General features: G+C 39.7%; 3 protein-coding genes and 1 pseudogene across 4 annotated transcripts in view; 2 read left to right on the top strand and 2 right to left on the bottom strand.

Annotated features, from left to right (window-relative positions):
* Positions 1-25547, top strand: part of LOC121718896 — a 172851-nt pseudogene that overhangs the window by 121689 nt on the left and 25615 nt on the right.
* LOC121718926 (zinc finger protein 501-like) lies at positions 3965-7644 on the bottom strand. Its single transcript, XM_042104369.1, has 2 exons — positions 7575-7644; positions 3965-5516 (listed from the first exon to the last, which is right to left on the bottom strand). The coding sequence occupies exons 1-2, from the start codon at positions 7642-7644 to the stop codon at positions 4243-4245; spliced, it is 1344 nt and encodes a 447-aa protein (XP_041960303.1). The 3' UTR covers positions 3965-4242.
* The window catches only part of LOC121718901, a 41133-nt gene continuing 20515 nt past the window's right edge, over positions 4930-25547 (top strand). The window contains exons 1-4 of one of the 2 annotated variants that reach the window (XM_042104322.1): positions 4930-4969; positions 17352-17486; positions 17782-17869; positions 18362-18446. In XM_042104322.1, the coding sequence (XP_041960256.1) occupies positions 18401-18446 (46 nt within the window). In that variant the 5' untranslated portion in view covers positions 4930-4969; positions 17352-17486; positions 17782-17869; positions 18362-18400. Of the gene's footprint in view, positions 4970-7587; positions 7670-17351; positions 17487-17781; positions 17870-18361; positions 18447-25547 lie in introns of those variants that run through there. The other variant, XM_042104321.1, reaches the window with a different exon arrangement.
* LOC121718828 lies at positions 9948-25193 on the bottom strand. Its single transcript, XM_042104137.1, has 10 exons — positions 25098-25193; positions 22581-22822; positions 22112-22192; positions 21724-21831; positions 17030-17453; positions 16149-16351; positions 14441-15501; positions 13956-14272; positions 13236-13569; positions 9948-11264 (listed from the first exon to the last, which is right to left on the bottom strand). The coding sequence occupies exons 2-10, from the start codon at positions 22809-22811 to the stop codon at positions 11252-11254; spliced, it is 2772 nt and encodes a 923-aa protein (XP_041960071.1). The 5' UTR covers positions 22812-22822; positions 25098-25193; the 3' UTR covers positions 9948-11251.

Raw genomic sequence — 25547 nt, 5'->3', positions numbered from 1 at the left:
GGATATGTAACCATCCCACCTTTTTGTAACATACAACCAGGTGAATTTAAACACCATGTTTTATTCTCTACACCTAACTAACTTATTAATTTATCATGTATACAGACCTTACTGTTCTGTAACTGACCTTAGGCAGATGGGTCAGGCCCTTGAGTCGTGGATCTGCTCGAGGTTTCTTCATATGTATCTCCAATTGTAGGGAGTTTTTCCTCGCACCTGTTACTCATGGGCCTTCTCTGGTTGTTTAACCTGATACCTTTGTCTGTAACTCTCCAACAATGGTCCCTATGGAATTTTTTGCCTATCTTACCATCTTCCATACTGTACGTGGGGGCAAGATAACCAAGGGTCTTTCTCCAAGCATGTTTGTCACATTTCCAGATGATTAGAACCTTTTAATAATTGTTTTAACTGTAAATATAGCCATTTTCAACAAAGTACCTAGTTTTCATAGACACTCTCTGACTTATGAATGTCAACACACTTTCTTGTTATTTAAATTTAGTGTATTATCTTGTCTTTCCGATGTTGAAAAATAACTACAGGATTTAGCCTGTGACTATATTTTCATACCATAGTGAAAAGTAAAGTCATGAACAACTTCTGAAAGTTCACAGACACTCTGATTAACCTAAATATTACATTAATACACATGATTAGATGTTATAATCCCTTGTGCCAAAATCCAAGGTAAAAACACATTCAGAAGCACCTACTCAAATTAACTTAAAAAAAGCACGCTAACCACAAATCTGCCAGCCAATGGTCACAAACACAAGACAAATGGCCCATCCAACAGCAGTATTTACACCGTTATTCACTAATGTTTCGTTAAGTTAGGTCCACGACACCATGAAGACTTAACCGTTTAAACCAGTGTCCTGCAATTAGACAGGAAATTGCTTCTGTTAGGTTTTGTATGCAAGATTTTTCAGGGGTGCCAATAATTGTGAGCAACGTGTTTTCATTAAAAATATTTCTTTATGAGATTTTCCTTTTTCTTAAAATAAATTCGCTTCCCTTCAAGGTTGGAATTTTCCTTTTTTTTTCCATTGTTTTTGAGATTACAATAAAATCACCAGATTATTTTTTATACCGGTTTTTAGTCAACTTTAGCAGAGGTGGCAATAATTCTGGAGGGTACTTTAGTCTTCAATGAAAGCAACGAGAGGTATGAAATTATGATTTATTTCTTTATTTTTGGACAAGGTTACCAGTAAGTAAAGAGAGAGATGTTGCGTAAGATGCAAAGCACTAAAGGGTGTGTCTCATGGTTCTGCCTTTTCACCGCGACACAGGTTCGTGGATATGAGTGTTGCGATTTCGGTTTCAAAACGTATATTGTTACAGCCCTACATACAATGGCAGTGGCGTTCATCATGTTATGAGGTTATGCCATAAAAAAAAAAAAACATGAAAATAATTTACCGTAGAACGTTGGGAAATCCCATTCAACTCAATGGAGCGTTCTACCAGCATTGTGAAGAGCTGTATAATAAATTTGAGTAAATCACTTTAATGATATCATCAAGCCATAGCAGACATTAAAGAGATTAACATTAGGGAGTGATAGTACATTTCTGCCAATATTCAAAATCATGTGACCTTTGTTTTGCAAAAAGACAGAAGCCCTTTTCCACAAAGTTAGATGAAGTCTGGGCAATAAATGACAATTTCCCCATTACATACCCCTGTCCGAATTGATTACATTTTCCCGATTACATAACACTGTCCAAATCAAATTTTCCCCATCAGTCAAGTGATATATTTCATTTTATTTCATCCATTAGGCCACATACCCCCTGTCCAAGTCAGATTTCCCCCATTACACAAACCTGCCAACCTTGAAGAAATTTGAGTAGCACCTCGAGAAAAAGAAATGCTAAAAAAGCTCACGTCCGCCTTTATGCAGCCAAAAACAGACATAGCCATGCACATAAGATTAGGCAGCCGTGGCCTACTGGTTAGCGCTTCGGACTTGTTACCAGATGGTTGCCGGTTCGAACCCTGACCAGTAGGCACGGCTGAAGTGCCCTTGAGCAAGGCACCTAACCCCTCACTGCTCCCTGAGCGCCGCTGTTGTTGCAGGCAGCTCACTGTGCCGGGATTAGTGTGTGCTTCACCTCACTGTGTGTTCACTGTGTGCTGAGTGTGTTTCACTAATTCACGGATTGGGATAAATGCAGAGACCAAATTTCCCTCACAGGATCAAAAGAGTATATATACTTACTAAGATACATTTTGGATAGCGACACATCTTTAATCTCGGATATCTACCAGAATTTGATCCAAGGCGTGCAAGCTGAATCTTTTATAGTAGATCTAATCTGTTTTTAGAGCCCAAATACTTCTATGAAAACATCGGTGTAGATGGGACTGATGTGGATATGTTGTCCATTGTCTTATATGTGTTTTTTATTCAATCATGTCTGTTCTATTATTACGTCTTCTCAATCCATTATTATTAGCTATTTCTTTTGTAAAGAAATATATCCTTCATCACTTAAGTTACTCATGGACATCTTCTGTTGTCAGTGTAGGGAGCTTGCACACTGCTCCAACAAACTCCAAACAACACCAACAGTTGGGTCAGTGTGGGCCGGCCGTCTGTGTTTGTTGCCGTTTGTTGGATGGAGACACCACAGTGTGGACTGGCAGTTGGTTTTATGAACATTCTAAAGACTACCAACTGACAATTTCCAACAGCTGCTAACTTTAGAATGTTGGAGTTTGTTAGTATTTGTTGAAGCAGTGTGCAAGCTCTTGATAACTCACAATAGCCTATGCTTTGTTTCTTTAAAAAAACAAAAACATTCGCTGTTAAATTATTACCTGACTAATGCAAATAACTGATTGCTTTTAAATAATTTCAATTGCACATGCTCTCAGTTTCTTTCAGATGACAGTGCCTTTCTGCCATCAGTGAGGCTGTAATGATTACATTATCCCAACTAAAGCGATAGGTGTGCGATCTAGGTCTGGAAGCCTATTATTGGTTCTCGCTTGTTTTTGTGCAATTAAACCAGAACAACAATGATCTACATGCTCCAAAGAAAGAAAAAAAACACTCATCAATGAGAAGTACAAAAATGTTTAGCCTAGATCCACTTTCAGACTCGTTGTTAATGGCTGCATTTGGCCTTTGGCCCAAGGTTTGAGCTCCCTGAGCGCCTTTTAGTTATGAAAACTTGAACTATCAGCGACACGTGGAAAACATAATACTAACTGAAATAACTGATGAACAAGTCATAACTTTCCAAGACAAACATCAAACTATTAGGCCTAGGTGAATTCACAATCGCACTCAGTTGAGAATTTTTTAGCTTCACAAAACGGCATCTGGGGGAACGCGAATTTGCAAGTGCATTACTTAAGCTCACCTCATCAAGTCTTTCATGTAACCCACTGTTGGCTGAAGAAAAAATAGCATAACGAGAGGCCACTATGCTTTGCCTGTCATTCTCACTTGTCACTTTCTCTCTGTATCTCACCCACGCATGAAATAGATTTACGGGAGATTCTAATTCACATGCTCCAGTGAGTAGTTTTGAGTAAAAATTCGTACTGGCATACTTTGATGTCAAAATGCATGGTTGGCAGGTCTGCATAACATAAAGCTGTCCAAGTTGGCTTTGTTTATCTGACAAAGAAATATTACATTCATTTCATCCAAAAAGTGGCATCTGCATTAAGACGAGTTAAGCATATTCATCTCATAAGCTCTTTAAAAGTTAAAAGGTATACTATGCAAGACCACCATAATATAACCTTTATGAAGCCAATTTGATGGTAAACAAACTTGTAATAGGCGAATCGTTCACCATACTACCAAGAAAACCAGCCATGCAACTTCAAGAACGGCAGCCCGTGAGAATCAAGAAAGATTACCTTGTCAGTAGATATAGCACTTTGGAGATAGTTTTTGCCTGTCACCTCCACAACAAAAGCATTTGCATTGTGTACAGGGGTTGTGAGTCACAAGAAGTTTTCTTTTTACAACAGCAGAGTAAAATATAAATATATTGTGACTCGAGAGGGAGCTCTACAGTCACCAAAAATATGTAAACCTGCATAGTGTACCTTTAATACACATCTTGCAAATGCGTGTTTTAAAAGCTTAGTTCCATTGAAATAATCATATCAACACACTCCCCCAAAGTTCTGTTTTCTTCACTGCACAGAATGCAGAGAGAGTGAGTCTGGGTTCAAGTTCATGAGCTCAGAACCTCCAATAGACCGATACTATAATGTACTGCTCACTGGTGGTTCTCTTTCATAGGTATGGGTCCTCTGGTGCACCTTGAGAGTATATGCTTTACAGAAGGCTTTTCCACACTGAGAACACGAATATGGCTTTTCTCCAGTATGCGTCATCCGATGTTTGGTAAGACACGAGTTCGTCCTAAAACTTTTCCCGCATGTAGTACATTGATATGGTCTTTCCCCAGTATGGGTTCTCTTGTGTCTGTTGAGATTATACTCTTGTCTAAAGCTCTTCCCACACTGAGAACAGTGATGTGACCTTTCCCCAGTATGGATGATCTGATGTTTGCTTAGACATGAGGTTCTCCTGAAACTCTTTCCACATGTGTTACACTGATAAGGCCTTTCCTCAGAATGGATCCTCTGATGTGTCTTGAGATAAGTCGCTCGACTAAAGGCCTTTCCGCACTGAGCACACTGATATGGCCTTTCTGCAGTATGTATCTCCTGGTGTTTGGTCAGATACGACATTGTTTTAAAACTTTTGCCGCATGTGTTGCATTGATAGGGCTTTTCCTCGGCGTGGATCTTCTGGTGTTTCCTGAGATTACCCGCTACACTAAAGCTCTTTCCACAGTGGGAACACTGAAGAGGCTTTCCAGGATGTGTTTTCTGATGTTTGAGAAGTTCTATGCTGCTCCTGAAACTTTGCTCACACTGCGAACACTGATATGGCTTTTCTCCAGTATGCGTCTTCTGATGTTTGGTAAGACACGAGTTCCTCCTAAAACTCTTCCCACATGTAGTACATTGATATGGCCTTTCCCCAGTATGGATCTTTTTGTGTCTGTTGAGATTATACTCTTGTGTAAAGCTCTTCCCACACAGGGAACAGTGATGTGACTTTTCCCCAGTATGGATGATCTGATGTTTTGTCAGCCATGTGCGACCCCTGAAACTCTTCCCACATGTTTTACACTGATAGGGCCTTTCCCTAGCATGGATCCTCTGGTGTGTCTTAACATTAGTGAGTTGATGTTGGATGAGTGCTGTGCTCCTCCTGAAACTCTTCCCGTATGTTATGCACTGAAGGGGCTTCTCACCTGCGCGCATTTGTTGATGATGTGCAAGAGTAGAGAGTTGAGAAAACGTCTTATTACACTGGATGCGATGTCTTTTTCTCACGACCTCCGATTGGTGATGTAATTTATGGTCTGGAGTCTTCCTGTACCAAGACTGATTGTGATGTCTCTCTTTGTTTCTTTTTTCAAAAGTTTTCCCTTTTGTGTTCACTTGGATCCCTTGGGCATCTCCTGTAATATTAGAAAATATGTTAAACAAAATTATCTCTCCTCTATCTGGTATGCATGTTTTTTTTCCCACACCAATGACAACAGGAGCCATAACTATTAGAGGTGCACGATTCCGCAAATTTCACAATTCAATATTGATTGTCAGTGTCAAGATTCGATTCAAAATCGATTTTCAATTCAAAAACTATTCTTGGTTCAAAAAACGATTTGCAGTATATAGTTACTTTTCCAATGGTAGACAAACAATTTAAAAGAAAAACAACAAATGAAATGCATTTTAATATTACTCAATGTCAGCTTTGAGTTAGATGTATTATTTTCATCCTGTCCACTTATAAAGATGACCCTTAAAGTATGACGTCTTATGAAACTATTGATAAATTAAGATACATAAGATATAATGTATATTTCATACATTATAGCATATTGCAATACAGCCTATAAGGCCTAATAAAAACTCATTTATTTATAGATGAGCAAAGTAGCCTAGGCCTACGCAAGACTAAACCATAGAGAGGGCTGAAAAAAAGCTATCATGATCATTTTGCCAACAATGACATTGAACCATGGATTTGTTCAGTTTGTGTTTTGTTTATAACTTAAACCAACATAAAATTATAAGTTTGAATACATTATTTAGCATAAGCATACTTGATGATAATATATAGCCTGCCCCCTAGCAGCCCCCTGGGCTGACAAAATACAGGGAATCATGTGATATAGCCTACTGATATTGATGTTGATTGAAGAGGATGCAGCTTGAAGGTTGTTGATATTTCAATTCAAAATTGAATTAAATTACACCTCTCCCTTTCCTCCCGAAGTAACATTAGGTCCTACACCTGTCATGCTAAAGTAAAAAGCCTAACTGTTTTCATACTGCGCCATACTGCGTTTTCATACTGCGATTGTGTAGGCTACATCACAAGGTTTACTAGGTTAAAAAATGTTTTTTAAAAATCATTATTAATCTTTTACAAAATTAAAAAAATTCTGATGGCGAGTGACATTTAAATGAGTAGACAGTCATATTCAAATTTGTAGTGGGCTCTTAATTTTGAATATGACCATCAACTCATTTGAATATCACTCAGCAAATGTTGAGTGACATCAGAAAATGTGCAGTAGTCTATTTTTCCAGAGCTGCAGTCTCTCTCTATTCCTCTAGTATTTATTTTCATCTAAAATGATCACCTAAATCTATATTATGTAAAGGTGCATCTGATAAGCTATTCATTTGTCTAGAACCCATTTCAAAAAGTGAACATTTCTTATCTAGATTCATAATATATCAAATGAAATATTTTTAGTTTTTTTTAAGGTTGATGGTTACAGCTCACGGAAATAAAATAAAAAATCAGAATCTCAAAATATTATAATAATAACAGAAATGTCAGTTTCCTGAGCCTTTAATCTCTGTTTGGTTCTGTATACACAACCACATTCAAGAAAGACTGCTGACTCCAGAAGGAGGGTAATACATGGGATGTCAAGGGTTAGCTGTTCTTAGAATGCTGTATCAAAAGCATATTCATGGAAAGGGTTAGCCGCTCTTAGAATGCTGTATCAAAAGCATATTCATGGAAAGGGTTAGCTGTTCTTAGAATGCTGTATCAAAGTTATTTGCCCCCACATTTAACTAATAATGGCAAACTTCCAGTGAACTTCTGGTAAGAAACCTAATATGGATATGACATTGCTGCAAATTTGTTGCAACATTGTCAAAAGTTAACCGCAACTGCTTGCCAGAAACTTAATTTACATGTGAAAATATGACCTTGCCGCAAACCTGAAATTTCTGTCCTCTTTCTGTATCTTTGTTACAGCCCTGCCGTTCTAGGTCACGTTTCCGAAACCATAGTTGCTATCTGTTAGCAACTAAGTTGGTTGGCAATGGGAAATTGCATTGCAACTGTAATGGGTAGAGAAAATTGCCTCATGTATTAGTTTAATTAAACAGTTACCCCCTCCTTTTTTATTTATTTTTTATTACATTTAAAATAACATTTCCATGTATTTCACTTCATGCCAGTAGATGGCGATGTTGCACTGCTTTACCGTAGTGGGTTGCCATGGAGACGGTAGCTGGAGCTCTCAGAAATAAACGTCCAGCGCTTGAGAAAGACATATTTTCACTTCTTTCCAACCCACAGGTATATTTTTAAACCTTTCCAAGTTAATATGCATCACCAGTACGTTTTGTGTGTAGTGTAAAAAGTCAAAACATATGGAATGTTAAAAAGGAAGTCTTGTGGGGCCAACTATGATGCTGATAATGGAACTCTCTTGAAAGGGTCTATACTGTAGCTAGCGAGCTAGCAGAAGCTAGTTTAAGTTTGCAAGCTACCATCAGTTCAGCTTCCGTTCTCTCGTCTTTCTGTATGAACTGTAAAAGAGGTATAGCGTCGAGTGAACGTCAGTATTTTAATGTTTAAGTGCATGTAACATGTATGTTAAGTTTTTCAGTACGTACTTTTGTTTGGTTTAGTTGTGCTCCATTCTAATTTGCTAGTATATCTTGTTAGCCAGAGCCTGTCAGGTTCTCAATGTACGTTGCCGCCAGTGTTGTCAGTGGGTGTGCGCGTGCATGTAGACACACACGCAAACGGCAGACAGATTCGTTACGTTGGTGAATGGTTATGACAGTCACATAAACAGTTTCAATCGTAGTTTTTATATTATTATCGTATAGTATTCTAAGTATTTGATTAATAAAAATGTTGTTAATGTATTTGACGAAAGTAACCTAATGTAACCGTTGTTATTTTATGTGTGTTCACTTTGAAGAATTAATTGATAACAAGATAGCCAAGTAGCCTGTAGTAGTGTATTAGGACATTGTATGGTTTACATACAATGCCATTCGATGTATAGTGTTATTTGTTGAAGCATATTGGATATATTATACTACTGTCTATTTCATAATATCTAGGGAAAGTGTTTTGTATTGTATATTATACTGTATATGCCAATGCTTTCTATATTGGTCTATTTATTGCATTTATTATATTAGCAATGTTTGAAACTATGGTTTATAATATCAAGAGGTATTTCAATTTTTATATTATATTTATATATTATATTATTATAGTATATTTTATAATTGTATATTTTGAAATATGTCCAGTATCATAGTGTGTGCTAGGCCTATCTGTTATTGCTCTCTTGAATGATTTTTTACTCAGAAATAAACGTCCAGCGCTTGAGAAAGACATAATTCCTGTATCTCCACTTCCAACCCACAGTGCTATCCAGCCTGTGGTCTTGTACCTGCCCAGATTCCCCTAGGTCTGAGGCCGGTAACACAACATACAAAGTTGCTACCTTAGTTATTAGCAACTATGGTTTTTGGAAACGTGTCCCTGTGTGTTGGTGTGCCTTATTAACTCTGCCCATTGGCACTGACGTGCCAGGGTGCTTGTTTCCCCTGTCTGTTGCCCAGGTGTGCCTGATTGGGAGCGATACTTAAGGCCTGCTCAGTCTGCATTCGAGGCTGTTCTCCTCCTGGCTTGGCTTTGACTCTTTGCCGGTTTCCTCTATAGTGACTTACACAACATTTTTATTTACTCTACATCATACTGACTTGAACTACACTTCTATTGGTATCCCTTCATCTTAGTCTCTGTTAACTTTCTTTAAGGCGAGACACTACAGGTGAATAGGATAAAATTTTTAACTTATAGATATCACCATGAAACTTCACTGTTGATTACAACAAAATTAGCAGGTTTTCTGTAATTTTATGTTTAAATATGCTAATTCGGGTACATCTAATTAATTATGCGCTAATTTGCATATATTTTCAAGCGAAGAATCTAACCATTGGAAAATGTTGGGTTCAAAATTATTTTTTTATTTTGTCGAGGAATTAAATTAAAAGACATTTACAGAGGGGATTATGGATATCTCCTTTTATTACCCAGTAAATCAGAAAATACTGCCAATAGCCTTAAAAAAAATGGATTTTCGCCCTATTTTTAGGCATAAAATGTCATAAATCAGGCCCAGAATGATGCATCAACAAATCCCTCTGTAAAAATCTTCATAGTTTGGAACAATACTGTAAAAATCTTCATAGTTTGGAACAATACTGTACAAATCTTCATAGTTAGGAACAATACTGTAAAAATCTTCATAGTTAGGAACAATACTGTAAAGTTTGGTGTATGTAGGAGCTACAGAAGTGGTGATTCCTCGCTTGGCGTGTGTGAAAAAAACCCATTTTGAGAAAACGGCCTTTAAAGATTTTTATGCCAAAATTCCACAAATTCCTATTGAAAACAATGTATTACAGACAAAATATACATTTAGGTCCAAGTAATATCCATGTATCACACTGTATAACATTCAAAACTCATTATTGCCTCATCCACCACATCCAAAACAACACAGGCATCAACATAGGCCTCAACTGAAGACCGATCACATAGCTCAATTGGAACGGACAGAACACAACCATAACACTGCCTCCCCCCAAATTTACATCTCTACATATCCATGCCAGCACCATATGTGGGGCCCTCCTGCTGGCGTCTTTTTACTTTTTTGGCTGAGCTCTCACTTTTTCGTCTCCGCTTTGCACTGGCGGACTGGACACGATCTGCTTTTGAGATTCTGACCATATCGTCATAACTCACTGCATTTAGTCACAGCTGTGCCCTGAAGCCACAGCTTCTCCATCACACTCAGCATGGCAGAGGCGCCCTCATTGAAAGTAGAAATAGCCATACTGGCTGCAGCCTCAACCCTACTTTTCCCAACAAAGACTGTTTTTGGACATTGGGCCCATATGACCCGAGTTTAGGCACTCGTTGGCATTCTGGGTGCCCCCATGCTGCATCCGCTTCAGCAGGCTGTCACTGGACATTCGGTGATACACAGGGAGGAGTTTTTGACCCACCTCTCGTGACAAAAAGTTCCCTGCGTGGCGATCATGGCTCTCTGGTTGCTCTCCGTTCTCCTCTGCTCTCCTGTACCAGCACCAGGCAGGACTGCACCTAGTGTGCATGGGGGTTGTCATCACTGGACATGGAATGGAGGAGACCTGCCCATATTTCTGCCTTCATTTTATGTAATGAGCCTTGATTATTAAGAATGGCCCCCCTGTAATAGTTCTGTTAGGCTTCACATTTTTTGGCCGTAAGCTTCCCGCGACCTTTGCCCCCTAACTTGCGCTCAGCACTCAGTTTCCTGAGTGCTGTGCCCATGCGTTTGTGAGCATGATTAATGCACTCAAGTTTAACTATTTCGTGCCCAGGGTATGGGTTGAGTGCAACCACCTCCTTAAATGCAGCACTGTCTCCATCTGACAGCATCTGGGTGTACCTCAGCTGATGTTGAGACACTGACCTGGCCCATATCCTCTTGGCTGCCTCCTGCTCCATGGCCTTACTTGACCCTGAGAAGTTCCTTGCACAGTCAACATGATTCTGCTTCCAGCTATCATACTCTTCCTATGTTATTTTGCTGTCTCGCCTGGCACACTCTCTCAGGGTACAAGCATGACAATAGGAGGATAGCACCTCAAAGTCCACTACCAACCCAGTGAGGATGTCAATGCACACGCCAATGCCGTAGTGAGACGTGAATCCCCTCTTCTGCCATGTGCCATCAAAAGACACTGATATTGATCACGGCATCCTGATCCTGCCTCATCATATCTGCCACATCAGGGTCAATATCTCTGTATGCCAGCCTGATCTGGTCCTTGGTTCTCTCCAGTGACTCCAACCCTCTCAATTTCTTCCACTAAAATGAAAAGTACACTGTATCAGAAACTTTTCATTTGGCCTGATTGTATTGATACCCTACATATCTTCATTTTAGTAGCAGAAATCAGAGGGGAGCAGCCAGGTCATAAAAGGTCACTTTAGCAGGGAGTTACAGTATGTGCATTTTTATTTAGCTGATGCCTTTGGTTATGGGTTCTTTGCAAGCACTTTTATCCAAAGCAACTTAAATGCCTTTGGAGCGAATCATATGCTTACAGTCCTACAAATGGCTTATAAGACTTGGAACATTTAGATAAGAGATAAGATAGTACTTTATTCATCCCGTAGTAAATTAATTTGTATGGAATACACTGGTTATGGTGTGTTTAGTACCCTATATGCTTTTGTCCAAAGTCACATGCAAAACAGGACAAAAAGAGAACAGAATACTTTGTTGTTTGTGTGCACATGAGCCTGTGTGTGTGTATTAGGTCCAGCTGTTTTTTGCAACTTCTCCTGAGACTTCTCCTGACCATTTTCTTAGGATACATTATTTTCATATCCACCTCTGTTTACTGCCACCTCAAAGAAAATATGTATGGTAACAGTAAAACTGACCAGCACAAAATAACGTTACTGTATGAAATGCCACTTTATTTCTTCATGTATTATTGTTTCCTCACAGAAAGATGCAAACTATGCACACAAAACAGTAAAAGTAAACAGAGGTGGACATTTCCAGCTTCAGAAAATACTGCCACAGATTTTGACAATGTAAATTACTGGCTGATCTATTTATCTTAATAGCTGTGCTAGGATCAGCAAGCTGGTTGGAATAAATAAGCAGAGTGATGTACGTTTCTGGACCTCTGAATACAAAGCAAATCACGGCCAATTAGTTTCTGATAAGCTACTCTTAACTACTCTTATTAAACACATTCCATACTTGTCACTCTCCTGTCATGTCTTTGGTATGACTTAAGATGCAGGCCAGGAATCCCCAACACCTTAGAGATCTTTCTGAGGGCCGCATATCCCAATCCTAGTTTGTGCGCTAAAAGCACCATGCGAACATTAACATCAAAGGCAACGTCATTCCTAGACTCCTCCTGAAGACGCGAGGATGTGTACACACTTCTGCAGTACTTGTCGCCTTCACACACACACTTACGCAAATGTTTCTTTTTTATTTTCCACCCTGAACATGGGCAAAATGCCCCATTGAGATCAATATGTTTTATATAGAGTTACCACAGTGCCACCTGTGGTTGTATAGAGTAACCTATAACTATATACGTAACCTGTAACTATATACGAAACATATTGATCTCAATGGTGCATTTTGCCCATGTTCAGGGTGGAAAGTAAAAAAGAAAGATTTGCATAAGACAAATTGGTGTTTTTAAAAAGAAGGGACCATGGAGAATAAAGAACAAAATATAACAAAAGTCTTTGTATATTCCCACAAGGTGTTTTGGTGCTCTGAAAATGAGAACCAAAATGATTTTTCAGACTTGTGAGGTCTGCTGTTCAGACCCTGAAGGAATTTATTTTCTGTTAATTGCTTTTTGTGAGAGTGTTTCTACTTCTCTCAATAAGGAACATACATCAAGAGCCTATGTTGAGTACAAATATGTCTTCTGAAGGCCTAAACAGAGCCCAGCCAAAAACTCAAATACATTTTTGATCAACTTTGAGGGACAGCTATGACCATGCAGGATCATCCAGACCAAATGTGACGATTCTGCTACATACTATTCCTATTTATGTACCAGCATACAAAATTTGAGCCTTCTGCATGGTTTAGTTCTTGCGCTATGGGCTTGTGAAAAACGACAAAACGACAAAAACGACACCCCCCTCCGCCTGTAAAACTGGTGACATAGGTATACCGGGTATTTTTTTGAGACCTAAGTGCGTGGGCCCTGGTTGAATTGACGTGGAATGACCCTATGTGGAGAGAGAAACAGAAAGACACAGAGACAGAGAATGAGAGGGTGAGAATCACTTTTGTTTCTTCCTGTTAAGCTTCAACAGAAGCTGGTTCTCAAAGTTCTTATCCCCCAGTCTTGCTCTTCTGCTTATGGAGTTCAGCCACTCACAACTGAGCAGCCTCTCACAAGCCACCGATGCAGGCAGTGGAGTGTTGAGTTTGATGGAGAGCTTCTTCAGAGCAGGGAAGGCGTGCAGAAGCTCCATTTTTTCTGAAGAACAGGCCAGGTAGTCATCCAACTCATCAGACTTTTTTGTCTTCATTGCTGAAAAGAAATCATCTTGCTCAATGGAGCTGGTATCCTGGGTAATCTCTACCAGCTCAATGTGTCTCCTGATGTAGTCCGTCCCTGTAAAATGGTAAAGAACATATTTATGTGGTTGTCTACCGAACCCGGGTGCGGACCCGAGACCAGACAAGAGTCCGCTAGAAAACAATGGTCTGGGGTACGGTTCGCTAGAACTCTGGTGAGGGTTGAATGGAAATATGGAACACATGGAAATAAACTGCCATTTTTGCAACGTTGCAAAGGGATATTGGCAAATAGAATCTAAAGTGTTTATGACAGACGCGGGTGCGTTTATGTAATGTAATGTGAATGGAGACCAGCTGGGTCAGGGCTAGGGAGGTGTAATCGCACTTAGATTCTGTCCAGTTAAACGAACCAAGTGTCAAATTCAACCTAAATAACAATAAGTTTAATTGAATGGAAATGTAGTGTCATTTTTTTTTTACCAAGCTTGATGACGTTCTTTTTGTCCGTCCAGTTATTTTTGAATTTTGGGAGCAGGATGGCAGCAGCAATTAGATCCGGGTTCTCCTTCATATCCTGAAATTGCTTCCTCAGCCCTTTCTGGAGAACCTTTAATAGAGGCAGGCAAACCTCAACTGATGTCTCCATTTTCAGCAGTTTGCCCTCCAGATGGTAGACGGTAGGGAGAAGCCAACCCATGTAGGAGTTAGTTTCCGCCTGGAGAATATCAAGTGCTGCTGCCACAGGCTTCATCACACGACTATACTCTTCCAGAAATGAGATTTCCGCAGCATTAAACCTAAAATTAAAAGAATAGCACTGAGTCATATAAAACATATTTTAGTATGAAGTTAACAGAAACAAATGAACAAAATCTTAGTGTGATTGAGAAAGTGTACTACAAACATTGAATGATCCTTACATTTTTACTGTGTACAATGTACTACAAACATTGAATGATCCTTACATTTTTACTTTGAATTCAGAGCAGATATTCCTCATGGCGTCCTCTCCATTTTGCTTGATAATGCGGGCAATCCGCTCCACTGCCATGAATGTAGAATTCCATCCTGTCTTGCTGGGGCAGATAAGTTGCAGACGACACTCATTCTCCACTGATTCTGTTGCCTTGTGTGCCCTTCCCACCTCGTTCCATACGGCATTACACTTGGAAAATGAAGAGAAATATAGGCGTTTGAAAGTCTCATTGCCTGCCCCCTCCAGCACGTCTGATGTGGCCACGAGATTTAGTAGGTGGCAGGCACATTTTTGGTGTGGTGGTAACTGGTACTCCCGGGTGTTGTCGTTCTGACTCAATATTTCTGTGGTATTCTGAAACTCGACGTCATCGTGTTCACCATCAGGTGTGCACTCATCTTCATCATCATTTAAATCTTGCTCAAGTTCTGGGTTGACAGCTGTGTGGTTCCCAAAACCCCTAAAAGCTTTCAGGAAGTTGGAGCCATTGTCAGTAGTTGTCTTGACAACCTTGTCCTGGATGTGATATTCCAAGTGGATGTCCTCCAAAGCAGCAGCCAGAACCTCAAGTGAATGGGAGCCTTTCACGGGTCTACACGCCAGAGCAGCAGAGTGTCTCTGCAGGGTGTTTTCATCAATCCAATGACATGTAACTCCAATGAAACTGCGCCGCCATGCAGTCCAACAATCAGTAGTTGTCGCCACGTACTTGACAGCACTAAACTCTTTCTTCAAAGACATGTTCATGTCCTCAGCTGCTGTATCTATCCTCGCACAGAGAGTTGTTCTGGTCATTACCGAGTTTGTTGGACTGAGTGTTACCACGAGCTTTTTAAAAGCAGGCAGCTCAACAAGGGAAAGGGGGAGTAAACCATCACACACAAAGTCAGTGATCAGCTGGTCAACCTTCACCTGCTGCACTGCGCAGAGTCTCCCCATCAGTTTGGTCTGAACAGTTGAACAACTGGAGTTTGTGTCACTGCTTCGTCTGTACCGGAGAGGTTTCGCCATGCACTCTTTGTACATCCGCAACTTGCCTGGATGCCTCCTCTGTAAGGCAAACCACAAAAACAACGGCCATTAATTTATTACACGGCTCTTCACAATGCTAGAACGCTCCATTGACTTGAATGGGATTTCCCAACGTTCTACGATTCTACGTTCTACATTTATATCAGGATTCATGTCAAAAGTAAAATTCAAGGACAAGAAACAAAACCTGACCTACTGTATAACAAATGGTACATTGAAACTAGGCTACTTCAGAGAACATTAGGTGACAGACTGTGGTACTAACAACTAATTTCGACAACACTGACAGAATATATTAACATTAACTGTAATTAGACACGTTCACAAATGACTACAAGACTAATGCTTAATTTGTGCTCCTCTTGACTGAGGAGACCACTGAATATGGGGGGTGAGATTAAGGTCAGCCCTCACAAAGTTCACCCATCGACAATTCACCGTGATCTTGTGGGAAAATATAGCCTGTTGGCATTAGCCAACTTAAGCCAGATACTTTAAAAATAACATTACCAATGTATACCCCCTGACTCAACATCAGTTAATATCATAGCAACGAACTAGGTGTTTAATTAATGTTAATCATAGTCAGACAATTACCTAGCTAGGCTAAGCATACAAAACATTTAGCTAGTAAGTTAACATCATTGACAGAAAGTGCATCTTACCTCAATGTGCTTGCGCAGGTTTGAGGAGGAGTTGTGAAATGCTGATATAGTGTTATTCTTAGGTAGACACAGTGTGCACTTCATTATGTAGTTGTTGCCTTTCTTACACTTGGGAGTGAAGAGTGGTGCCAGGTGTGGCCAGGGGCCACCACCAGTTCCTTCCAAAGATGTAGAATCTTGAGTTCCTTCCATCACTGCAACGTCTGGTCACAGTCCAAAAATAATGGTCGTTTTTCGAATCAGAAACTATGTAACAATGCATCCTAAAGGCAATCAAATCAATGCATCCCACTCCGCTGTTTTTTTTTTTTTTTTTACGGTGAGCTTTCTCTCCTCTATATTGGAGAAATACATTCTCCTCCGGTAACAGACTTGTACTTGTAACGAAAGTTATTATTGAAAATGTAGTGGAATAAAGAGTAGATTACTGGCTCAAAAATGTACCCGAGTAAGAGTAGAAGTACAGTTTTGAAAAAGTAATATGGAAAGTTGCCGTTCCTCGAAAAAAAAAAAAACTTTTTACTGTGCGTTACTTCCAACCTAAGGTCTCCTCTGCACTGCAGCTTGAAGGTTATTCTCTTACTGTAAATCACTTGGATAAAAGTTCTGCAGTGTTTCCCATACATTGACTTATTTGTGGCGGCCCACCACAATATCAACATTGACCACCACACAATGATTTTCCAGGTTGTACTAAATTGTGCTTAAATCTGGTTAGCATCATAACCACGCTGTGTTAATTTGTTAAAAACTATTGTATTCCAAGTTAATTCTGCAAACCAACCACCACAAATGGAATTCAATTTTGTGGGAAACACTGGTCTGCTAAATTAATAAATGTAAATTAACACAACCAGAGTATCAGTGTGGATTTTACTTACTTTCCTGAGGAGAATCGTGGTCTTGGGGTTCTCCCTCGTCTTCTTCTTTTTCCACTTTAACCTCCACTTTTGTCTGGGGTGTTTCCATGGAGCTAAGTGACTCTGTGAAGTCCGGTGCCGTTTTACAGAGCAGCTCTGTGAGCGGCTTCTCCTCCTCGTCATCTTGACATGTGATCATGTGCTCATATTCCTCTTCTTTAATGTCCTCCACTTTAATGTTCGCCTCTCTAACGTCCTCCTCTCTCATGTCCTCTTCTTTAATGTCCTCGTCTACAATGCGATCATATTCCTCTTCTTTGATGTCCTCTTCTTTCACTATTAGTCTCAGGGGTACCTGAGGAGTTCCATTACTGTCAGCGCTCGGCGGCAGTCCAAGATTCATACCTGCAGCGGTGTGAGGATCCCACTCAGAGATTCCGCTAGTCTGTAGGGAGGAACACAGGGCAAAATAGGCTTAGTAAGTAAATGACTCTCAAACTCACATTTCCTCCTCGATCTCAACAGACACAGCATAACTGTAGACACAGCATAGCTATATACCCTTCTAAATATAGAAACCACTCTTCTATATGAGATACAGTGACCAACAAGTTAATCATTATAGCAGATTTATATAGAGTATAATATTTGTTTGTTTGTTTAAGGCCATTTCCACAACTAAGGCTATTTAATGGCCAGAGCATTGTGTGTTATACAAACGTAAATATGTTTCTTAAAATCTATGCTAATAAGATATTCTAAAACCTTCAAAGGTGGGACCTTACTGCACAGAGTATAAGACATCAGGCTTAACCCCAAGTTGCCTGGGAGACGATGGACCTTGTGATATAACTGAGATATGTAAGTCGCTTCTAATAAAAAAAAAAAAATACATCTGCTAAATGAATAAATGCAAATGTAAAAAAATGTGTGTGACAGAAGACTTGTGGATGAATGAGCCATATGCTGGTAATGGTAGCAATGCTACCATGGAGTCCAACATTTTACACAAAACCAAAAGGGTCTAGTATTGAGGTACAAACGTAAATCAAAAATGCTAAAAATACTGGGCGGTGGTGGTGTAGTGGTTAAGGAGCTGGGCTAGCGTGCAGTAGCCTGAAAGTTGTCGGTTCAATTCCCGGCTTCCACCATTGTGCCCTTGAGCAAGGCACTTAACCCACTTAACCCCAAGTTGCTCCAGGGACAATGTGATCCCTTGTAATATAGCTGACATGTGTAAGTCACTTTGGTCAAGAAGTGTTTGCTAAATGTAATGTAAATCAAAAATGTATCTTACTAAGCCTTAATACACAATTTTTGATGGTCTGTTCTTTGTTGTGATCCTCTTTCCAGACAGATCAAAAATCCCACAGCCATCTGCTGTAGGCATGCATGAGTTACCCAGTCAGATTCTCCCTCGCCAAAATGGACAACTCCGGTGAGTGATTTGGATCTGCTGCCATTACCGAGACACAGAATGTTATTGTAACGTTAGGGTATTAGTTGACACAACATTACTGTAACGTTAGGGTATTAGTTGACACAACATTACTGTAACGTTAGGGTATTAATATCTATCTGCCTTCCGCGGTACTCGTGTAGTGCAGGTTTTCTTAGCACTATGCTTCTTCCCAGCACAAACCTATCACTCATCGGCAAATCACTGCAGTCACTACAAGCACTAAGGCATAAAAAAAAAAAAAGGTTTGGTTCCTGTTGGTTGTCAGTTGAGGCCATCAGTCGGTAGGGAAATTTTTTTCCCCCCCAGTGGCAGTAAGGGATAGGTAGAAAATCAGTCCCTCCAGGATTTCACGAGTTTTTTTGAGACTGTTTCGACCTAAAATGCCTGGATGGAAGTTGTGGTGTTTTTAGCTGTTTCTTGTGGAGAAATTGCGGGAGGAAGTGAAAATTGCAAAAATAGTTGCGATTTTTTTTTTTTTTTTTTTAAATTTAGGGCAATTAAGGTTAGTAAGACCAAAATCACACTGATAATCTTGATGCTTATTAAAAAGGATAATCAAAGGTAAACAGTAAGGATTACAGAAAATCAAAGTAGTCCTACTTTATTTGTGAAAATGCTTTGACTGAGGTAATTCACAAAGTAGTATAACCTTTCGTAGAACTGTCCAAAAAAGACAGTCACCTAAAGAGATGGCATCATGTCATATGTTTCAATACATTCATATATTTTGTAATTCATATTAAGTTCATATCTTTTTAATAATTCATAGTCTGTGGCCTGCATAATTACTAACAGCCAAGTAAGTATCTAGTAATTTCATATTGATGTAAACTATTTGACTACACTTCTGTTTAATGTCATTACATTGGTGGTGTACGTCTAATTGACTGCCTGCCCCTTTAAGGACGTGAGAGTAGCCTAATTACATTTCTGAGTGGATTGGAAAGCTTGCATCTCACTGTGTTCGGCTACGAGTGTAAATCACTTTTTGCATAGTGCATTACGATATGTGGATGCAATTGGGAATGTCTTCTATGTCATTAGTTAAAATAAATGTTAAAAAAACAACTCGAATGAAATCATTCTTGGATCATAGAAGAGGTACTGTAAATGTCTTGCAATTTTATTAATTTCTATGATTTTGGTAGCACTACTCAAACTAAGCCCACAAGCTAGCAAACATGACATAAGCTAAAAGGACATATCCAGGTAAACGTTTGCCAATGGGTTGCATAGCCTACTCAAATGTCAGTAAACCAAGTAGGCCTTAATTAACTTGCTAACCTACCTAGGCTATGAAAGTAACATCAGGTTGAGAGATGCAAGCAAGCAGATCATTAACGTTAGCCTTCTATCTATCGTCATCAAAACTGCAGAGGAACGAACACGTTAGGGCAGTCTTTGGTGTCATATGCAGAAGGTGCAGAAGTAAGTGTGCCATCTGGCTCAATATTCTGCGCGAGGGACTGTTGTGGTAGGTGAAATTTCACGGTGAAACTACGATGATTGGTCAAATTTGCGAAAAAGTTGCGGTGTTTGGACAAAATTGCGAGTGCCTTGGTAAGTGACGAAAACAATCGTCTTCGTGAACAGCTGTGCATAGGCTACTTTGTAAAAGAGAGAATACGCTCATCCCTATACATAACGCAAAGGGTAATTAATGTAATTATAGTTCGCCTTTTATTTGTGGATTTATTTAATGTAGCCTAGACTATTTAGCAGGGCTTAAATTTCACTGCGGGATTGCGGGTATTGCGCATAATTTGTTCAAGTCCCGCAACTCTAGCCATCATAATGCGAGAAATTCCCGCATACACTTTTACAGCCTGTCTGATGACGTTAATATAGCCTAATAATTAAGTGGCGAGTTGAATTGAACATAGCCTCATGCAGACGCACACACACACACGGAGAGAGAGAGAGAGAGAGAGAGAGAGAGAACCACTTTGCGCTTACGCAAATAGGCTACGCAACCATGGCAAACTTTTACATCTGGAAAGAGCTCCTTGGTAACGATCCTGCTAGCTCAGGTCACGTCAACACTTGATCCCAGAAAGATTGTCTTCGACATGTTAGTTTTTTGAACATTTATTGTATCTAATGACATAGAAAACATAATAATTTGCATACACATACCGCACTATGCACAACTTTTATTCACTAGCGACTATAGCCTAAAACCGTCAGGTTGAAGGGGGGCTAATTACTCCATAGAATTACTCTCACGTATTTTCTTAAAGTGACAGGCACTCAATTACACCTACTCATCAGCAATGTGCACTCAATTGGACCTACACACCACATTAAAGATATGCCTAAGTGTTATAGGTTAAACGTCAATATGAGGCATTCAAATTACTAAATATGTTTAGCTACTAGTAATTACTAGTAAAATGCTAAATGCATTATTAAATAAATACACTCTATATGAATTCAAAAATATATGATAGAAACATATCACATAAGCTATCATTTTCAGTGTGTGTTTGTGTGTGTGGAGAGAGTCAAGCAGAATCTAGGATGTCCACTGTTGTGAATGATCCCACTACAGTATATATTACTGATGACGTCAGGGTGGTGGGGGCCCCAAAATCAAACACTTTTTTAAAAAAAGTATTGAAATCGCAATTCTTGACTTGGTATCAGAATCGACCCCCCCTCCCCCCCAAATTGTATAAATCCCCCCTACATGAATAACCTAAGGGGGGAATTCCCCCCCATTTTGAAAAATGAATTTTAAGCCCTGAATTTAGTGTTATTTCTTCCTGAAGCTCATAAAATAAATTTGGGTCGCACATAAATTGACAGGGTCGGTCGGAAACCGGAACCCAAGAAATGTTTTTTTTATGCCTAAGCTTGCAGTGTTTCCCATACATTGACTTATTAGTGGCGTCCCACCACAATATCAACATTGACCACCACACAATGATTTTCCTGGTTGTACTAAATTGTGCTTAAATCTGGTTAGAATCATAACCACACTGCACTAATTTCTTTAAAACTGTTGCATTCAAGTTAATTCTGTAAACCTACCACCACAAATATAATTAAATTCTGTGGGAAACACTGGCTTGTGTATAAGAAATGCATAGCAACAGATGTCTTATCTTTTTTCCTCACTAAAAGTTAGTCTAAGCAGCTTTGTGAATAGGTCTTTAAGAGACAAGTATTAATTAAAAATGTTAAATGTGATGACAAAATGTAAGATATATATTTTCAAAAGCATGAGCAAAAGCCTCAAATTGCCATTCACCTTAACATGAGATTCCATAACGTCCGGTTCAGCATGTGATGTGTTAACTTTTAAGTCCCGGCGACATTTTTTTGTGGGGCGTCCTCTTCTACCAGGTGATGTTTTCCCCTAAAGAAAAAAAAAAAAAAAACAATCATGAAACTGACTACTTACATAACATTTTAATTCAACCCCCCCCACCCCCTTAGAAAACAGAACACCAACAGAAAAGAGAAAAGAAAATAGACTTACATATATCAAACAAGACAACAACATTTAAACCAAAAACAATCAAATGAATCTAAAACTTACACAGCATTTTAATTAAAATCTCTAGTTGTTTTTTTAAACGTCATTGAGGGAGTGAATATAACCTATGCAATTTCCAGGAAAATGGAATCAAACTTACATGATATTCATAACCCATGTGCAACACTGGGAATGGGTGTTCTTTTGTTGGTCTTCCGTCCGGGAAATGTATCCCACACACCTGGAGAGTGGTAAGGAGAAAGAATACTAACTCAAAAATACTACCCAGAATAATCTAAAAAATACTACCCAGAATAATCTCAAAAATACTACCCAGAATAATCTCAAAAATACTACCCAGAATAATGTCCATTACATTACTGCATTAGTGGAAAAAGCACTACAGATCTTGCCAGACCTGTTTACTTTCATTAGGTTGTCCTAGTTAAAGCAACTTAAGCATTTTCCGGGTTTCCGACGTTCCGACGCTGTCTTCCCGTTTAATATTTTCCCGTAAAAATATTGCATATTTGAATACTCTCATACATACCAGTGGACCTGTCAGTGTCTGCACTGTTGGCTATGAATTTGAGGCATAAAGAGACTGACTACCATTAAGCAAAACTTACCGTGCTGTTCTTGGTTGGTACAAAGTCCTTTCGGTTGATATTTATAATCCACTTCTGACGAACAGCTTTTTCCTCAGCCCGCCCCGGGAATCTGTGTAGCGTGTAAGGTCTCACACAGGGACAGTCTCGATGTAAAAACGGAGGGTGAATTTCGCATGTGGTTTTGTTCCAGACTTGGATTTTTCTGCTGCTGTTGGAGCAGCCGAGCACACAACAGACTCTTCCCGACATTGTGCGCCAAACTTTTTCAAAGTGAAAAACAACAAAACAATACATTTGAGAAACAGGTAAATTGTTCACTTCCAAAGGCAGCTTCCATAGACATGCATGCAATACTCTTGACTGAATTGAAAAAAACTCTTGAAGACACTACTCCAAGACTACCTCCTCTCCTAGCGCTTCTGACAACCTCACACAACCGATACACACTTACCACACTCTTCCTCTTCTCCAGCTCTCTCTCCTCCCTCTCTTCCCTCCTCTACTTCATCTTCTCCTCCTCCCTCTCTTCTCTCCTCCTCCCTCTCTTCCCTCCTCTCCCTCCTCTCCTCCTCCCTCTCTACTCTCCTCCTCCCTCTCTTCCCTCCTCTCCCTCCTCTCCTCCTCCCTCTCTACTCTCCTCCTCCCTCTCATCCCTCCTCTCCCTCCTCTCCTCCTCCCTCTCTACTCTCCTCCTCCCTCTCTTCCCTCCTCTCCCTCCTCTCCTCCTCCCTCTCTACTCTCCTCCTCCCTCTCTTTCCTCCTCTCCCTCTCTTCCCTCCTCTACTTCATCTTATCCACCTCCCTCTCTTCCTCTTTTACCACTTCTCCTCCCACCATACTTTCAGTTCTGCTTGGTACACTAAATTAATAAATCTAATAGAGGTCGGGTTGTTGGAGTGTTTTTGCAGCAATGCAAAGTCCAGGCCACAGTTATTGGGGGTTTATGGACAGAGGCATTATGTCACAGAGGGATGTCTGATGGGGAGTGTGTGTGTGTGTGTGGGGGGGGGGGGGGCAGACTGTCCTTTTAGAGGCTAAAATACAAGCACTCCTATCCTTTAGCTCTAGTACTGACAGTGGTAATTCCGAGCTATGGTCTCCTCTGCACTGAAGCTTAAATGTTATTCTGTTGATGTAAATCACCTTGGAAAAAAGTGTCTGCCCGATGATTAATGTAATGTAAATGAATACACCATAGTACTGCCAGATGATTAATGTAAATGATCACACCAGATGTATTTCAGGGCTTCATCGGGGCTTTGTTTAACCTCCTTCCCAACAACATAAACAAGATTTAGGTTGTGCTGTTTTAGGGGCCGTTTATACGAAAACGACTGCGAAGGAAGACGACAAAATATTTTATCATAAGTGCCTTTCGTTTACACGGCGATCCCGCCATCGGGGCTTGAAGACGCAAAAATCTGAAGACTCCTTCCAGAGTGTAGAGTTTTGAAGACGACCCGGGTTGCGTCTCCGTCTAAACGGCTAAACCAAAGATCCTTGATTACCTCTCTGGCTAAACTGTCAAATTAGAATGTCTGCGCGTGACGTACCGGGGTTCTATCACACCACCACCCAGCGGTCTGGAATGCATATCCAATCGAATATCACATACTCTTGCGTCTTCATATAAAGAAAGATTTCCCCCTGAGAATGCTCGTCTAAACGCGAATAAAAAAATGAAGACGAGATGCCACTTCTGCGTCTTCTCTTTTCATCGTCACCGTATAAACGTAGCCTTATATCATATTAATTCTAAATCTATGACATTCTATTCTGTTGAGTCTATGACAACATCTGAAAGAAAAAATACATTCTACAGAAACTTTTTTTACATGACAAAATGTCTAAAGAATGTACACTACCAGTCAAAAGTTTGGGGTCACTTGAAATTTCCTTTCCACTCCATTATAGACCAATACCAGCTAATATCAGATAAGCCTACATTATGTGCTTACATAATTGCAAAAGGTGTATCAAATGTTTTCTCAGTTAGCCATTTAAAATGATATCATATTAACAGAATGCACATGAATGGTTGTTGATAATGGGAAATGTAGATATTGCATTACAGATCAGCCATTTCTTTCTACAACAGTTGAGAACCTTTTGCAATTATGTAAGCACATAATGCAATCTGAAAACTGCTGCCCTGAAAAATGCAAAACTATGTGGCGACCACGCAGTCTATTGAAGACTATGGGCCTAAACCTTTGTTATTACGGTAATTGAGCGTTAGCTCTCCCTCTACATGGACGCCGCAATGGCCGTAGCACCGTAAACGATGCAATACGTTGAACACACCTTTAAATAGTTCAAACATATCGCTTTTTGCAGATAGATTTTCTCCCGATCGTAAGCTTTCTTGGCGATTTCTCAAAAGCTTCTGCGACCTCGAAATCGTAGCTTTAAGTGTGAAGTTGTTTGTAACGTTGTGTGTCTGCTCTTTCACCAGACTAGTACAATATATTGCTGATGTCGAAGGGCAAAACAGAAGCTGAAATGTTACATGATTATAAGAAAAACATAGCCTACCTCAAACAGATTTCAACACGTATGTCATTCCTCTGGTGCAATCTTCTGCAGCGTTTATCTTTATCGCGCTATGGGAAAACAAACTTTCTCGTGGATCTTAATTTCCTTCGGGTAGACAATGGTTGGTCCAAGATTAATGCCAACCCACTGCCATCTTCTGGACTGGAGTGTTACTGCATGAAAATGGAACCTGTCGTTTTGTTCCTTCAAGAATCGAAACAAATGTGATTTTCACTGTTTATTTCAGCAACTCTAAACACACGTTCTTACTAGGGCTGGGAGATATGGCTGAAAACTGTATCACGATATAAGTATTTCATATCGGTCGATAACGATAATTTTTTTTTTAATCTATTTCAGATAAGGACCAGAAGGGGGGAAAAGTTGAATTTAAACACTTTTATTTTTAACTTAACCTTCCTCTGATTTTAATCACCTCAGTTATCAATC

This window comes from Alosa sapidissima, chromosome 9, assembly GCF_018492685.1.
Source record: "Alosa sapidissima isolate fAloSap1 chromosome 9, fAloSap1.pri, whole genome shotgun sequence".
Taxonomy (NCBI): Eukaryota; Metazoa; Chordata; class Actinopteri; order Clupeiformes; family Clupeidae; genus Alosa; species Alosa sapidissima.
The sequence above is the reverse complement of the archived record's forward strand: the minus strand, read 5'-3'. Positions and strand labels throughout refer to the sequence as shown.

Bases quoted from the DNA above. Each gene is read 5' to 3' on its own strand.
- LOC121718926 (XM_042104369.1), bottom strand. From the start codon at position 7,644: ATGTCTTTCTCAAGCGCTGGACGTTTATTTCTGAGAGCTCCAGCTACC. The intron at 5,517-7,574 runs GTAAAGCAGTGC...CTAATATTACAG, and splicing joins CTCCATGGCAACCCACTACG to GAGATGCCCAAGGGATCCAA.
- LOC121718828 (XM_042104137.1), bottom strand. From the start codon at position 22,811: ATGTCGGGAAGAGTCTGTTGTGTGCTCGGCTGCTCCAACAGCAGCAGA. The intron at 16,352-17,029 runs GTAAGTAAAATC...GACTGTGACCAG, and splicing joins CCACGATTCTCCTCAGGAAA to ACGTTGCAGTGATGGAAGGA. The intron at 15,502-16,148 runs GTAAGATGCACT...TTTGCCTTACAG, and splicing joins ACCTGCGCAAGCACATTGAG to AGGAGGCATCCAGGCAAGTT.